We start from the raw sequence: 17,707 nt of genomic DNA, 5'->3' as shown, positions 1-17,707 counted from the left end.
ACTACAAAGGCATCTTAAGACTAATCATGGGGAGCTAGAGAACAAACCTCTTGATTTTTTTTGAAGGATGCAGCAAGAACTGGAACAAAATCATCAGCTGAAGTCTCTAGCAGAAATGTAACATTGAATGACAAAGCACAATTAGTAACTTAACCATGTAGCCCCTGAAAGATTAATTCTCCCTGCAGCATTACGCATGGCTCGCAGGTCCTAGGTAAGAGGTCAACTCAAATACTGAAATGCATCTCGCTTGGTGATAACATAGTGGCTCGCCGAATTTGAAATGTTGCTGAGCATTTAGAAGTACAGCTTATTTTTTGTTTAAAGTCAGCACAGGAGTTCTTAATACAACTGGATGAAAGTACAGACAATTCAGATTGTGCAACCTTGCGAGTTTACATTGGGTGCTTTTGGCACAATGAATTTGTTGAGGATTTGCTGTGCTGTTAGATATTACCAACCAGCACGGCTGGCACACAGACCTTTGAAGCGTTAGATAGCTGCGTGGCTGGAATGCGGGCTCGACTGGATTCATTGCAGAGAAATTACAAGCGATGGGGCAGCCAAGATGACTAGAAAAAACACCTGACCTATAATAAGGATTAAGGAGGTTGCTGGTCAGGACATTGTTTGGAATCATGGCGTTATTCACCGTGAGTCATTGCCATCAAAAGGAATTCTAAGAAGTGGTGTTGAAATTAATTGTGAAAGTCATGAATTTCGTTAAACACAGCGCATTAATTGCCAGGCTTTTCGAGGCCTCTGTGTTACAATATAGGGCCCGAGCGCGCACATGTATTGCTCCACAGAGAGGGACGTTCGTTGTCAAGGGGTCAGCTGCTTGTCAAAGTTTACGAACTGAGATATGAAATCCATGCTTTCCTCTTTGAGAAGTGATGTAAGTTGGCTGTTAACTATACTTACCTTCCAATTCTTTTATTTTATAAATGTTTTTTATTGGGATTTTGAAAAAAGTATATTTACCGTTGTGTACACAGGATAAGGGACATATATATATATATATTATATAATATATATATTATATAATATATATATATACACACATGTATAGAAGAGAAGGGCACACCGAAACATACCAAAGAAAAGAAAATAGTAAATAATAAAGAAAAAATACAATAAAAAATAAAATAGAATAACTGGTAGGGTATTGTGCACCAGCTCAACAGCAGCAACTCTGTACACCTGGCAAAATTATTTACAACACATAAGTGGGCGACTGTTGGTGGTGGGGGGAGTGGAGACTGGGGAGGTAAATATACATTTGGGTGCCGGAGAAACAATTACAGTGGGCAATACTCGAATGGGTTTGGTGTTGGTGTTGTCGCTTGCTTCTCCTGGACGGATCTCGCTGCCGTCTCGCACTCACCTCTGCTTCTGCCTCCCGTCTTTTGTCTTTATTCTCCTCGTTCCCTGCTCCTGGAGATGCCAAGGTTCGCTATTGTATCCCGTGCCTTCCTTCTGGCTCTCATTTCCCTGCCTCCCCACCTCCCTGGTTCTCCTCCCTTCTTCCCTGTCTCTTACCTCTTTCCTCCTCCTCCCCCCCCCCCCCCCCCCCCCCCCATCGTGATTCGCCTTTCTTTCCTCTTAGGGTTAGCTGGTCCGTTCCCCCTCCCGCTCTATTTCTCCCTCTCTTGCTTTGGCGACTTTCCCCTGATTCTTGGCTACCTGGCTATTCTTCTGCTTGTTCGTTGGCCACAAACCGGTAACAAACTGTACCTAAAATTGCAAGGACAGGATGTTGATTGCTTTTGGCACTGTGAAGAAATATATGCTTTCCAAAAGTAATTGAAAGTTGGCAAGTACGAGTACAAAACCAAAACTCCGGCATGTTCCCCACACTACTACGGCGCATTCAAAGAAAACAGTTAGTAAGGGAACTGTCAATAAACTGGCAAGCTTTATTCAGCAGCTATTTTACAGAGGAGAGGTTTCAGATTTTGAAATAGAAGAGGTGGGTGAAAATCCCTTTGAGATTGAAACCCCTGAGTCTATTATTAATTTACAGCTGACTGCAAATGAGGGGCTGAGCTGCTGCACCTGGCTTATAACAGCACATTAAAAATATACAAGTTCATGAGGTTGTCAGCATTCTGGGCTGGCATTTCCCAAGATTATCCAGTGCTGAGTAAAACCAGCATTTTGTTGCTATTGTCCTTCACGACAACCTATATGTGTGAGGTTGTTTTTTCCGTTCTCACAAAGATGAAGACGGCACGAAGGAATGGGCTGATCTCTGCACTTGATGTGCGTGTTACGAGATAATTGCCCTCTCCTCCTGTAAACCTGATTGGAGTGAGATTGTGAGGACCAAGCAGGCTCACCTGTGGCATTAAAGGTAAGCGAACGTGGTGTGGATCGCGAAGGTTGGCAGACGCGAGTCCGAGGGTCACTTGGTTGGCAAAAGTGGGTCCCGAGGAAAGAAAGTTTGAAAAACACTACTTTTCAACATCAAGTCCACCCACATCAAGTGGTGAATTGAAACTCTTTACTGGAAGTCAAAGCAATTCAAAGCACAAAATCAACTACAAATGATTGATCCTTTGCTGTTTCTGGCTGTCCCAGTTATTGACTATACTGAATGAACCTCTCCGGAGATATAGATGTTAGCTTGTAGCATCAGCCAGAAGGACTTGTATTCATTCAGCATGTTGATGGCATGCTATGCTTCGGATGCTTTTATAGCACACTCAAACGTCAGTCAAGCACAAATGGAGACAATTACAAAAATAATTGTGGTGTTTGTCCCTGTGGGTGTGTTTTTCAGGATAGAACAACCAAAGTTCTTTGTTATGTGCATGCACATTGCTTTCACTTTAGTTCAAAGGCACATCTATGTTAGTGAGGAATAGATTCAAGGGTAAGTATCCAATTATCATGTGATAGGCTAGTCTTTACATTGAGATTTGTGATGAGTACCTAATGCATTGCTTCAATGAGGAAATTTCTATTGCTGATATCAATTTAGCTATGAGTGCGGTCTCCATATATGCGCGATGAACATAGTTTCTCACAGAAAATTGGATACATTCCCAAATGCCTCTTGACTCCACATATTATGAATTATCCTTTCCTATTATTGCCATGCCAAAAGGTTACCACTGATATTTGGGGATGTAACCTCCGAGCTACAAGGAGTCATATCGGGTTGGTTGCTAAAGATGCCCTGGACCCCTACACCCACCCCCATCCAGAACGTTCACAATAAGATTTGCAAGGCAGCTGCCTGAAAGTGCAATTGCCCTGCACAGGGAACCATTCGAAAATTGAGATTTGAATTGTAAAATTCAGATGGTTTCAACTTTACCTTGTAACTTGTCAAAGATCTTTAAACCTGGCTGGACCTTTAAACTTACCTAGTTTACAGCAACCATAAAAAGGGGCGTGACTTATCTGCCTTGGATTCTACAGCCCACGTCACTAGGCCCCGGGAGTTCCCTGCACTGCCCAAACCTCAATTGGCCTGAGTTGGAAGGTAAGAACTTTTGAGTGGAATGGGAATTCAACTCTATTGCCCCTTCATTGGAAGTTACAACCCTTTATTTATAATCGTATCGAGAGGTATAGAGTAACCACATAATTTCACTGTTGCAGAAGATGAATATGGTACCTAACTAATCTGTGCAGTGGGAGTTGGAAAATCTTAATTTGTGACTTTAGAAGAAATGGCTGGTGCAAAAAAAGGATGTGCCAAATATTTTACGACAGACACACATACTATGGCTCAATAATGCAAAGACAGGCTTATAATATTTTGAGTGATTTTAAAACTAGATCATGACTACGTAGTGACTCCTTGCATCCTATATGCAGAACATATTCTTTTAGTCAATGGGCTGATTGATCTTTCTTAGTCACAGCTAGTCTGTAAAAGCTTTGGAATTTTAAAAATTGGTCACATAAATAGCTTGGAATTATTTATTCAGATTTTGTAACCCTGTACTGGAAATCCTTTGTTAACCATATGGCAATATATGGATTAAATTATAAACCTAATTTATTGATCGTGCTGAAATATTGTTTGATTTATTTCAGGCTCAAAACAGATTTAAAGTTCCTCTGGGAACAAAATTCTACAGAGTGAAAGCAGTGCCCTGGAACAAGAAAGTATAACAGCGATATGAGACATTTGAAACATCAATATGTTAGCTCACTTTTCCTTTCTGTCACAATTCCTTTAAGGCTTGTTGTGGTACATTTGTTATGCAGCTTCTAAAGATACTTGGAAAAGAAGGTGGCACAAATGTAAATAACATATCAGTAGAAACTTGCTGGAACGATGCTTCATTTTTGATACGCCCCATTCAACTTGTATTGAATTCAGCACTGCCCAGATCATAAAATGCATCTAGTCCCATTCAATGAACTGCTTGTATTCTTACCCAGAAGACCTAGAAATGTGGACCAAATACATTATTTTCAAAGAGCATGCCCTCTACATTGTGGCATAATAGCCATGTGATTTGCTTGTTCAAAACAAATTCACTGAATATTCAGATGCCTAAACATTTGTCATTATTATCAGCATTTGTGAAGGAATCAAAGTAGTTTGAGAAAACCATCTTTACCATATGTATTTAATCATTTAAATATAGGAGTGTCCCTAGCATGCAAATGTCCCATATAAACTTTTATCTTAAGTTTGCTTCCATGAATTTTCATTCTAGCTGTTAATCTACACACATACTTCAATTATTTAGAAATATATAGCAATCTAGCCTCGTATGGTGAAGAACTGTGCAATTAATATGACTGGAATTTGAATCCGTTGCTAGAATTGCATTACTGATGAAATGCACCGTCAATCGTTAATTGTGTATACACATTGGAAGGGAAGAATTTGTGTTGTTTACAAATAACACCGTACTAAAGCTTCCCAGAAGTCTAAAGCTGGAATAAATGTAATATATTGTTTCATCTTGGTGACCAGTGTTCCATTCAGTTTTAAAACCAATCTCTCATTGTATATTAACCATCATAAAATCTTCAAGTTGCAAACATTACTGTATTGTAAAAGCAATTCAGAATTTTGAAACAATAAACATTTAAATCTGTAGTGTGTGCATCATGAAAAATGTTTAATCACTGTCCTGGATTACTGGGAGAAAAGAACAATATTAAAATTCAGTGTAAATTTAAATTATTATTGGATAAAGTTGTTAACTTTTCCTTCATGTTTAAGCTATTACTGTCTACTACATTGCGATAGTGTGTTTATTTTAAATTGCTTAACTTGCTGTAAAGTGTTTCCAAGCATCCTGAGGTTGTGAAAAGAAGTTCATAATTGCAAGTCTGTTCTTATTTGCACATATTTGGGACTAATTATTAATATGAGGTATGACAAAAACATGTTAAAACTGTTTGCATACTATGATAGATAAACACAGTATATTCTGAGTGCCAGAAATTCCAGTAGTGAACGATTTATGTTCTCTCGACTGTGGTAAATAGCAGTTGGATAGTAGCTTGGTACTAATTGAGCAGCAGAACAGAGAAAAAAATAAATTGTAATCTTTAAAGCAATGTGTAATCCTATTGCAAAGTGCTGGTTCCAAGGCAACTAATAATTAGCAAAACATCAAAAACCAGAACCAGAATTGAGAATTGTTCTTCAAATCTTCTTTAATAGGAATTGAACATAATCCCTAATCTTCAGCTCAGACTATGAATTTTTCATTCCTTTCGTTGGAAAATTTTCCTGCAACTATCTAATGCCCCATTCAGACTGATTATTACAAGTGGTTTTGGATCTACTGAGATTATCTGTGGGTCAATTTGCTAGTATTGAGGTTCCATGCCATCCCTTCTGAATTGGCTGTGGAGTGTGTTTTCCACCCCAGATTAATTCAAATTTACCTGCACTACCCCGAATGGATCTTCAGGGCTATTACCATCCACAAGATGCCTTGATAAGAGATTAACTTATATAAAATATATGCAGCGCTACCTCTCTTCCACCTTTGTCAACTAGCTCACTGCTGCTGTGTTGTCAGACTGTTCCAGTCATGGATAAGCTGTAATTTCCTCCAGTTAAACATTGGGAAGACAAAAGCTATTTCTGCAGTCCTGCCTAAGTTGCGAAGAAGAATCATATTGGACTCAACTCTCTTTTTTTCCCCCACAGGTGCTGCCAGACCTCCTGAGTTTTTCTAGTTTTGCTTTTCTTTTAGATTCCCAGTATTCTGCATGTATTTTTTTTGTAATACCTTGTGTACCATTGCCATTGATTCAGTCGCTCTCCCGAGCCACCATCTCAGGTTGAGTCCTATTAGGTCCAAATCTGAACTACTGATTTCCTATCCTTTCCATCACAAAAATCACTTTCTGCCATCTCCAGAACTCCTGCCCTTCAACCTATCTACTTCTGAAACATTAATCTGTGTCGTTGTCATTTTTTTGACTTGATTGTTTGAAAACTGCAGGCCTCCAGCCTCCATAAACTTCAGCTCATCCAAACATTTGCACATCATGTCCCTTTCATCCATCACATCCCAATACCTCACATTTATATATTTTTTGTTAAATCCCTTCATAATCACTGACCAAGTTTGGGGGCAGGATTCCGTGCCTATGCTGCCATTTTTACGAAGACTGAGCCTCTATGTGGTGATTCAGGAAAATGTAACAGCAAGTTTTTCAATGTCGAATTAACCCAGCAGAATGTAGACTTATGCTTGTGACCTTTATAGCACAGGATACCTGTTGAGGATCATGCTAGAAATCTATTTTACTGTCCCGAGTACACAAATGTATGAAGCCTGCTGTAAACTTACTGTCATTCAAGATCAAGCAGCATAGCTCAAGGACAAAGTTTTATTGACTTTGAGACTTCAGGCTACATAGGTCGCATCTGAACAGAGCAGGGAGGAATTTCCTCATGGGGTGATTTGCTAGTGCTATTGGGGAGAGTTCAAACTAACATGACAAGGACATGGGAGCTGGGAAGTAACCGGAACAGCAAGGTGCATAGAGCATTGGGAGAGACAGCATTAGAGGAGAAACTCTTAAGATATTAGGCGGAATCAGAATAAGGAAATATAATAAAGTTACATTTGGCAAACTGCCTATGTATGAATGCAGGAATGTGCTAAATTAGGTTGGTGAGCTGCAGGTTCAGATATCCTATGGAAATATGATGTTTTGGTGACAACAGAAACCTGCCTCATAGTAGGGCAGGACTGGGTACTGAATATTGCTGATACAATGGGCAGGATTTACCGGCTATTCACGCCGGCGAGATATTCTGGTCCGAGGCCAGCACACCGGTTTCCTGGGGATGAGGGATGCTGTCAATGGGAAATCCCGTTGACAACGCCTGGGTTGGTAGATCCCACTGCCGAGCTGCCTCCAATGCCGCAAAACACATGGTGGGGTGTTTGGTAAACCTTGCCCAATGTGTTCCATAAAGGGAAGAAATGAAAGGTATGGGGTGGTAGCATTGATTAGTAGGAGAACTTTGCAGTGCTGGAGAGAGAATTTCCCACAGGGGTCAAGAACAGAATGTAATTGGCTAGATCTAAGAACCAAAGTATTGCATTGTTCTAAATTCTATAGGCCATTAACTAATGGGAAATAGGCAGAGAAATAAATTTGCAAAAAAACTACAGAGAAGTGAAAGAACAAGGGCATAGTTAGAAAGGGAGGCTTTATTATTATCCCAGTCAATATTAGGATAAATTAGTGTAGAAGACAGAGTGGGGCAAGGATTCCTTGATTGTGCCGAGGAGAATTTCATACAACAGTATATTTCCTGTTCAATGAGAGAGGAGGCATTGCTGGACTTGGTTCTGGGGCATGAGGTGGGCCAAATGGATTATATCAGTATGGAATTCTGAGAGCACAGTGATTATCCTTTTTTATTATTTTCCATAGATAGCCTCAACCAATCAAGAGAAAGAATACTTGAGGGAGGTCAAGCTTCAGTGTGGTGAAAATGGATTTAGATCTAGTCCAGATAAATTGAAATAAACGATTGGCAGACAAGCTGCATGAGAATAATGGGCTACAGTCAAGGTATATGACAACAAAGGGGAAGCAATTCCAGCACTCTGGATGATAGTGGGGTGAAGCAGAAAATGGAAGCACATGACAGATGTTAGGTGGGGAACACAATTGAGAATTGGGGAAATGAATGCATGGCTCAAAGACGGGTGTGGGAAAAGTGAGCTCCAGTTCATGGGGCACTGCCATCAGTACTGGGGAAAGTGGGGGCTGTACCATTGGAACCCTCTACACCCGATCTGTGATAGGACCAGCGTTCTAGCAAGCTGCATTAACTAGGGAAGTAGAGAGGACTTTAAACTAAAAAAGAGGGGGGGGGGGTGAGGAAACATTTTTATAGATGGTGAACAGATGTGGGGATGTTTGCTGATGAAAGCATTATAGAACATTACAGCGCAGTACAGGCCCTTCAGCCCACAATGTTGCACCGTCCTGTGAAACCCCTCTACACTATTCCCTTATCGTCCATATGCCTATCCAATGACCATTTGAATGCGTTTAGTGTTGGCGAGTCCACTACTGTTGCAGGCAGGGCATTCCACGCCCTTACTACTCTCTGAGTAAAGAACCTACCTCTGACATCTGTCCTATATCTATCTCCCCTCAATTTAAAGCTATGTCCCCTCGTGCTGGACATCACCATCCGAGGAAAAAGGCTCTCGATGTCCACCTTATCTAATCCTCTGATCATCTTGTATGCCTCAATTAAGTCCCCTCTTAACCTTCTCTCTAACGAAAACAACCTCAAGTCCTTCAGCCTTTCCTCATATGATCTTCCCTCCATACCAGGCAACATTCTTGTAAATCTCCTCTGTACCCTTTCCAATGCTTCCACATCCTTCCTATAATGTGGCGACCAGAACTGTACACAATACTCCAAATGCGGCCGCACCAGAGTTTTGTACAACTGCAGCATGACCTCATGGCTCCGAAACTCAATTCCTCTACCAATAAAAACTAACACACCGTACGCCTTCTTAACAACCCTCTCAACCTGGGTGGCAACTTTCAGGGATCTATGGACATGGACACCGAGATCTCTGTTCGTCCACACTACCAATAATCTTACCATTAGCCCAGTACTCTGCCTTCCTGTTATTCCTTCCAAAATGAATCACCTCACACTTTTCTGCATTAAACTCCATTTGCCACCTGTCAGCCCAGCTCTGCAGCTTATCTATGTCCCTCTGTAACTTGTAACATCCTTCTGCACTGTCCACAACTCCACCGACTTTAGTGTCATCTGCAAATTTACTCACCCATCCTTCTACGCCCTCCTCCAGGTCATTTATAAAAATGACAAACAGCAACGGCCCCAAAACAGATCCTTGTGGCACACCACTAGTAACTGAACACCAGTCAGAGCATTTCCCATCAACCACCACTCTTTGTCTTCTATCAGCTAGCCAATTTCTGATCCAAACTGCTAAATCACCCTGAATCCCATGCCTCTGTATTTTCTGCAATAGCCTACCATGGGGAACCTTAGCAAACGCTTTACTGAAATCCATATACACCACATCAACTGCTTTACCCTCATCCACCTGTTTGGTCACCTTCTCGAATAACTCAATGAGGTTTGTGAGGCATGACCTACCCTTCACAAAACCATGTTGACTATCTCTAATCAAATTATTCCTTTCCAGATGATTATACATCCTATCTCTTATAAACCTTTCGAAGACTTTTCCCACAACAGTAAGGCTCACTGGTCTATAGTTACCGGGGTTATCTCTACTCCCCTTCTTGTACAAGGGGACAACATTTGCTATCCTCCAGTCCTCTGGCACTATTCCTGTAGACAAAGATGACTTAAACATCAAAGGCTCAGCAATCTCCTCCCTAGCTTCCCAGAGAATCCTAGGATAAATCCCATCCAGCCCAGGGGATTTATCTATTTTCACACTTTCCAGAATCGCTAACACCTCCTCCTTATGAACCTCAAGCCCTTCTAGTCCAGTAGCCTGTATCTCAGTATTCTCCTCGACAACTTTGTCTTTTTCCTGTGTGAATACTGACGAAAAATACTCATTTAGCACCTCTCCTATCTCCTCGGACTCTACGCACAACTTCCCACTACTGTCCTTGACTGGCCCTACTCTTACCTTAGTCATTCTTTTATTCTTGACATACCTATAGAAAGCTTTAGGGTTATCCTTGATCCTACCTACCAAAGACTTCTCATGTCCTCGCTTGGCTCTTAGCTCTCTCTTTAGAGCCTTCCTAGCTAACTTGTAACTCTCAAGCGACCCAACTGAACCATCACTTCTCATCTTCACATAAGCCTCCTTCCTCTTGACAAGTGTTTCAACTGCTTTAGTAACCCATGGTTCCCTCACTCAACCACTTCCTCGCTGCCTAACAGGTACATACTTATCAAGGACACGCAGTAGCTGTTCCTTGAACATGCTCCACATTTCCATTGTGTCCATCCCCTGCAGTTTTCCTCTTCAGGCGATGCATCCTAAGTCTTGCCTCATCGCATCATAATTGCGTTTCCCCCAGCAACAACTCTTGCCCTGCGGTTTATACCTATCCCTTTCCATCGCTAAAGTAAACATAATCGAATTGTGGTCACTATCACCAAAATGCTCACCTACCTCCAAATCTAACACCTGTCCTGGTTCATTACCCAGTACCAAATCCAATACGGCCTCGCCTCTTGTTGGTCTATCTACATACTGCATCAGGAAACCCTCCTGCACACTTTGAACAAAAACGGATCCATCTAAAGTACTCGAACTATAGTGTTTCCAGTCAATATTTGGAAAGTTAAAAGTCCCCCATAACAACTACCCTGTTATTTTTGCTCCTATCCAGAATCATCTTTGCAATCCTTTCCTCTACATCTCTGGAACTTTTCGGAGGCCTATATAAAAGCCCTAACAGGGTGACCTTTCCTGTTTCTTAACTCAGCCCATACTACCTCAGTATTCGAGTCCTCATCAAATGTCCTCTCAGCCACCGTAATACTGTCCTTGACTAACAATGCCACCCCTCCCCCTCTCTTACCACCTTCCCTGAGCTTACTGAAATATCTAAACCCCGGCACCTGCAACAACCATTCCTCGCCCTGCTCTATCCATGTCTCCGAAATGGCCACAACATCGAAGTTCCAGGTACTAACCCATGCCGCAAGCTCACCCACCTTATTCCGGATGCTCCTGGCATTGAAGTAGACGCACTTTAGACCACCTTCCTTCCTGCCGGTACACTCCTGCAACTTTGAAACCTTACTCATGACCTCACAACTCTCAGCTTCTTGTGTACTGGAGCTACAATTCAGGTTCCCAATCCCCTGCTGAACTAGTTTAAACCCTCCCGAAGAGCATTAGCAAACCTCCCCCCCGAGGATATTAGTACCCCTCTGGTCCAGGTGTAGACCATCCCGTTTGTAGAGGTCCCACCTACCCCAGAATGAGCCCCAATTGTCCAGGAATCTGAAACCCTCCCTCCTGCACCATCCCTGCAGCCACGTGTTCAACTGCTCTCTCTCCCTATTCGTTGACTCGCTAGCACGTGGCACGGGTAACAACCCAGAGATAATAACTCTGTTTCTTCTAGCTCTAAGTTTCCACCCTAGCTCCCTGAATTCCTGCCTTACATCCCTATCCCTTTTCCTACCTATGTCGTTGGTACCTATGTGGACCACGACTTGGGGCTGCTCCCCCTCCCCCTCCCCTTTAAGGATCCCGAAAACACGATCTGAGACATCGCTGACCCTGGCACCTGGGAGGCAACACACCAACCGCGAGTCTCTCTCGTTCCCACATAATCTATCTATCCCCCTAACTATGGAGTCTCAATGACTAATGTTCTACTCCTTTCCCCCCTTCCCTTCTGAGCAACAGGGACAGACTCTGTGCCAGAGACCTGTACCCCATGGCTGACCCCTGGTAAGTCGTCCCCCCCAACAGTATCCAAAGCGGTATACCTGTTACTAAGGGGAACGACCACAGGGAATCCCTGTACTGACTGCTTCCTCCCAGCCCCTCTCACCGTCACCCATCTATCTTTATTCTTTGGTGCAACTACCTCCCTGAAGCTTCTATCTATGACCCCCTCTGCCTCCCGAATGATCCGAAGTTCATCCAGCCCCAGCTCCAGTTCCCTAACACGTTTCTGAGGAGCTGGAGTTGGGTGCACTTCCCACAGATGAAATCAGCAGGGACACTGATGGCGTCCCTCACCTCAAACATTCTGCAGGAGGAGCATTGTACTGCCTTCCCTGACATCACCTCTAGATTTTTTTTTAAAACAAGAAAAAGAAAGGAAGAGCTTACCTGATATTCCCTCAAACCCTTAGTTTAGAGGAGGTGGAAGGGTGGGGGACACTGCAAGTGTAGCGTCTCGGGTTTAGCAACCACCCGACTTGTTACAGGCACTCACCTTCCCGACAGGCCCCTGCTCCCACCGAAAATCCGGACGCCGCTCCCGCTGGAAGGTAAGCAGATTTAAAGGCACTCACTCACCTTCCTGACAGGCCCCTGCTCCCACCGAGAATCCGGAGGCTGCTCCCGCTGAAAGGTAAGCAAATTTAAAGGCACTCACCTTCACGACAGGCCCCTGCTCCCGCTTCCCAACGACCGTGGTTTTGTTTTTTGGTTAGAGGAGGAGGCGGGGGGGGGGGGAACACTGAGGAAGTGTTTTGGGTTTAACTGTCACTTGACAACAGCCCCTCCACAAACCACCTTCAAATTAGGCTGACCGCACTGCACGTATGCAAATTTCCCCGGAACAGCCAATCAGTAGCTCTGCTCTGCTGCCCTCTGCTGGATTATGTTCAGTATTCTTAACAACTTCCTCACACTGAAGCAGTCCATGTCAACATGCAGCAAGACTTGGACAACATCCAGGTTTGAGCTGACGTGGCAAGTAACATGCCCTACGTAAGTGTCATACAATGACTCCCTCCAACAAGAAAGACTCTAACCATCACCCCTTGACATTCAATGGTGTTACCATCACTTAATTCCCCCACTATCGACATTCTGGGGGATACTTTTGACCATAAACTGAACTGGATCAGCCATATAAATACTGTGGTTACAAGAGCAAGTCAGAGGCCAGGAATCCTGTGGCAAGTAATGCACCTGTGACTTCCCAAAGCCTGTCAATTTCTCCAAGGCATAAGTCAGGAATGTGGTGGAAACTCTTCACTTGCCTGGATGAGTGCAGCTTCAACAATCAAGAAGCTTGATACCATCCAGCAAATAGCAGTTGGCTTGGTTGGCATCCCATCCACAAACAATCACTCCTCTCCATCACTGACACACAGTGAAAGTAGTGTGTGCAATCTGCAAGATGATATACAGGAACTCACTAAAGCTCCTTAGATAGCACCTTCCAAACCTATGACTCTACCATCTAGAAGGCCAAGGGCAGCAGGTACATCATCACTTGGAAGTTCCCCACCAAGCCACTCACCATCCACTGCAATTCTTTCACTGTCACTGGGTCAAAATCCTGGAACTGCTTCCCCATCAACATTGTGGCTGTACCTACACCACATGAACTGCAACAGTTCAAGAAGGTAGCTCACCATCACCTTCTCAAAGGCAATAAGGGATGGGCAAATAAATACTGGTGTAACCAACAATGCCCACATCCCACGAATGAATAAAAACAAGACGTAGTAAATCAAGAGGTAGAGTGAAGACAGGAGAGCAAAATAGTAATGTGGGAAATGAGGATCAGAGAATGGCAGAAAGAGACAGCAAAACCCAACAAATCCACCATCAAGACTGGATGTTACTAAGATACCAAAAAGACAAAACTAAATGCTCCGTAGCTGAACGTGCATAGCATTCATAACAAATAAATGAATTGATAGCGCGCATTGAGGTAAATAAATATGATCCAATAGTTATTCCTGAGACCTGCCTGCAGTATCAGATCCTGAATATTGAGGCTTTTATGACATTCAAAAGAATAGGAAGCTTGGCTAAGATGGACCGGTAGCACTGTTAATCAAGGATAGCATTGGTGCAATAGTTAGAGATGACCTTGCTTCAGGATGTAGAATCACTTTGGGTGGTGGTGAGGAATAGGGGAAAGAAGACACCAATTTGGAGTGGTCTACATGTCCATTTGCAGTAACCACAATCTAGTACAAAGTGTACAAGAAGAAATATTGGCTGCTTGTGATAAAGGGACAGCAATAATCATAGGTGATTTTAATCTACATATAAACTGGAAAATTCAGGTTGATAATAGCAGTCTGGATGAGAAGTTTGTAGAAAGCTTTTGAGATAATTTCTTAGAGCACTACATTATGGAACCAACCAGATATCAGGTTATATTGGACTTGATATTGTGTCAAAATTAATTAATGACTTCTGAGTAAAGCCACCCTTACTCTGACCACAATATAATTTAATTTTACATCCAGTTTGAAAGGGAGAAGAGTGGGTCTAAGACTAGTAGTTTAAATTTAAGTAAGCCCCAGCTTCCTCAGGCTTTCCTGGTAGGAATAATCTCTTGGCTCTGGATGAATGTGTTACATGCAATGATTTCCTAATGCACCTATGAATTTGGGAATTAGTGCATGCAGAGAGAGAGATTATTTTAAATTTAAAGAGCGCCAGTGTGATCAAGCTCCTCGGTGTCCTTAGAGATAATGATCCAATTGATACTTTGCCTGGGTGTAGAATAAGATTTGTAAAATGAAAAGTAAAACAAAACCCATTTGAAATAAACAAAAATATAGATATGAAGCAAAATAATTAGCTATTCTTCCCCTCACACCTATTCTGAAGTTGTTACTCCCATATTAAGTGTATACCCCCTCCCCTTGATTAATCTAAAGCAAAATGTTGCACATACTTGAAAACTGAAATAAAAGGAAAGCTCAGGGCAGCTCAGACAACATCTGTCGAGAGAAACAATGTCAATATTTCAAGTTCTTGAAGACAAACTGAAGTCTGACTATTTTGTCGGGTTCAAGGTAATAATGCTCAAGTAGAGATAGGTATTTAATTTAATTAAGAGCAACATAATTTGAGATGGGTTATGTGGTTACCTGGAAAGAGCAGAGGATCTGGAAATCTCAGCCGGTCTTCTGGGAACAAAGGTCCTGTGTCAACACCCTCTTTAATTATTTCAGTGAATATGGCACATTGATGGAAGCCTGGAACACATTTTATGCCACAAAAGGCTGCTGTGCTTGCCTCGAAAATCTTGGGTTGGCTGGTCCAGGCAGAGGGAAGATGCTGCTGAGAACAGTGAAATTTGCTGGGAGAAAATCAAAGTCCATCCTTGTGGGGATGGTGAGTGCTGTTGGGAGTGCCTCCTGCTTCAATGCAAAGAGGAGCCAGCTACGGGGAGAAATAATCCTGAGAAAACAAGGTCCTATAGAGAATAAGCATGTCCTTTTCTTTGAAAAGAAGAAAATCAGGCCGATCTGATACAGGGAGCTTAAATGGGCTGACTTTGCACAAAGACCGTTTAGAAACTGAATCCTAGAAATAGAATGAATAACTCTTAGACAGACACATGGACAGCAAGGAATCGTAGGGATGTAGGTTAGGTTGATCTTAGATGAGGATAAATGGCTAGCACAACATCGTGGGCTGAAGGGCCTGTACTGTGCTGTACTAAAGAAAAGCAAATTACTGCGGATGCTGGAATCTGAAACGAAAGAGAAAATGCTGGAAAATCTCAGCAAGTCTGGCAGCATCTGCAGGGAGAGAAAAGAACTAATGTTTCTAGTCCGATGACGCTTTGACAAAGAGTCATCGGACTCGAAACTTTAGCTCTTTTCTCTCCCTACAGATGCTGCCAGACTTGCTGAGATTTTCCAGCATTTTCTCTACTGTGCTGTACTGTTCTATGTTCTATTACCTGTGGCTCTGGGATGATGGTAAAGGTGGTGATGACATTTCCAAAGAAGATGATAATATGAGGAGCGGGACCAATCACTTTTGCACTTTTATTTACAATTTGTTGTTTGTTGCTTTTTAAAAAAATCTAATTGATTGCTCTTGGAATGGCTCAGCGTAATTAATATTCTTAGCAGCCCTGTGTGGAAATTTGTGACTAGTAGAATCCATCAGGCATCCGTGTTGTTCTTTACATATTAATGATAAGTAAAAATGATAGGCAGCAAAAGAACAAGTAGCCTGCCCACAATGTTATAGAGCAGCTTTACATCTTGAGCAGCACCCTGTGATCTGGGAGCGCTAATAAAATAGGAAGAAAGTTTTAGCTAATATGAGAAGACAATCTGGGAAATATCCCAATCTCTGGAAGCTAGCAAAGCAAATAGGGAAGACAAGGAGAGATTTTCCGTTCCTCCAGTGGTGGGCAGCATGGCGGGCAGGTCCCGGAAATTCAAGCTGGCGTAAAAATGAATTGTAATTTGCCACACTTAACTTGCACGGCAGATCAGGTAACCCACTGCGCCATGCTGGGAACTGCACTTTCCAACCTTTGCATCTCATGAAGGCTCATTAAAAATCCAGATCGCTGGAACACATTTGCACTACAAATCTAATTAGATTGTTGTGAATCACGACCAGATATAATAGACAAACACCTGGTGAACTACACTTTGCTTGTTACTTTGAGTTTTGTGCGCATTACGGCCGCATGCCTTTCACTGCGCTGTACTTGAGGCTGCTCTGACTCCATGCCTAGGCTGCACAGTCAAGTCCAGTGGGAAGGGAAGGGCTGGACGGAGGTGCGGGGTGATTGACTGATTGATTGTCACATGTACCGAAGTACAGTGATTGTGGCTGTGCTAATTGGAGCCTGGGAAGGAAGGGGTGGACAGAGACATAGAATCCTTACTGTGCATAAGGAGGCCATTCTGCACCAACCTTCCGAAAAACCACATTACCTAGGCCCACTTCCCTAAACTATCCACTTCACCTGCACATCGGTGAACTGTGGGAACAATCTGGAGCACCTGGAGGAAACCCATACAGGCATGGGGAGAACATGCAAACTCCACACCGACAGTCATCCAAGGGTGGAACAGTACCCAGGTCCTTGGCACTGTGAGGCAGAGTGCTAATCACTGTGTCACTGTTCCATTGGAGATATATGATTCGGGGAGTGAAAGGAAGAGGGGGGACAGATCAAAGGCCCTGGGGCAGTGCGCACTTTGCTAAAAGACTATAGCTGACATGTACTTGTACTAGTGCAGGAAGGGGGGAAGGCCTGTCTGCTATGCTGGGTTGATTGTGCACAGTGTGGTCATGATAGGGTGTCATGGTCAGTTCCTCATACATTTAGGTCATGGAGATTGGTGGCTTGGTACTGGGCCACAGATGGCAATTACAGGGGAGGCATCTCCAGCCTGGAAATGAGGAATTGATAAGTAAGAGGTGGTACTAGATGTTCTCCTGGGTGGGATCTCAAGATGCGCATAGAATCTCAAGATGGGCAGGGTTGAGATCGATGGGGGCATTGGGTCATCTACAGAAAGCGGTTCAGAGGAGAGAAGAGATATCTACAATAATACTGATGAGTTCCATGGTTAAAGGGCGAGTTAGGCGAGTGATTGGAGGGAGGAATATATGATGCTCTTCCATGTTGATAGGAGGGGTGGGGGAGGGGGGTATGTTGGAAGCTGGTCTCAAAAATAAGTGGAGCAGCATCATTTGACAGCTGGTGGAATGACACAGGTAGAAAACAGTCTTGGAAAACAATCACATGGGGAAGGATCTGAGGGCTAATGCAAGGA

General features: G+C 43.0%; 2 protein-coding genes across 3 annotated transcripts in view; both read left to right on the top strand.

The window, feature by feature from the left end:
- Window positions 1-5,158, top strand: part of rb1cc1 (RB1-inducible coiled-coil 1) — a 283,146-nt gene extending 277,988 nt beyond the window's left edge. For both annotated transcript variants that reach the window (XM_038809347.1, XM_038809345.1), the window contains one exon: window positions 4,054-5,158. In XM_038809347.1, the coding sequence (XP_038665275.1) occupies window positions 4,054-4,131 (78 nt within the window). In that variant the 3' untranslated portion in view covers window positions 4,132-5,158. The remainder of the gene's footprint in view (window positions 1-4,053) is intronic.
- A 10,069-nt stretch (window positions 5,159-15,227) lies between these two features.
- On the top strand, window positions 15,228-15,425 carry LOC119972117 (39S ribosomal protein L33, mitochondrial-like). Its single transcript, XM_038808455.1, has one exon. The coding sequence runs from the start codon at window positions 15,228-15,230 to the stop codon at window positions 15,423-15,425; it is 198 nt and encodes a 65-aa protein (XP_038664383.1).
- The last annotated feature ends 2,282 nt before the right edge of the window (window positions 15,426-17,707 follow it).

Source organism: Scyliorhinus canicula, chromosome 10 (assembly GCF_902713615.1).
Source record: "Scyliorhinus canicula chromosome 10, sScyCan1.1, whole genome shotgun sequence".
Taxonomy (NCBI): Eukaryota; Metazoa; Chordata; class Chondrichthyes; order Carcharhiniformes; family Scyliorhinidae; genus Scyliorhinus; species Scyliorhinus canicula.
This window is presented reverse-complemented; position numbering and strand designations above follow the sequence as displayed.

What these genes read in the sequence shown, in the direction of transcription:
- LOC119972117 (XM_038808455.1), top strand. Translation starts at nt 15,228, where the DNA reads ATGCTGCTGAGAACAGTGAAATTTGCTGGGAGAAAATCAAAGTCCATC.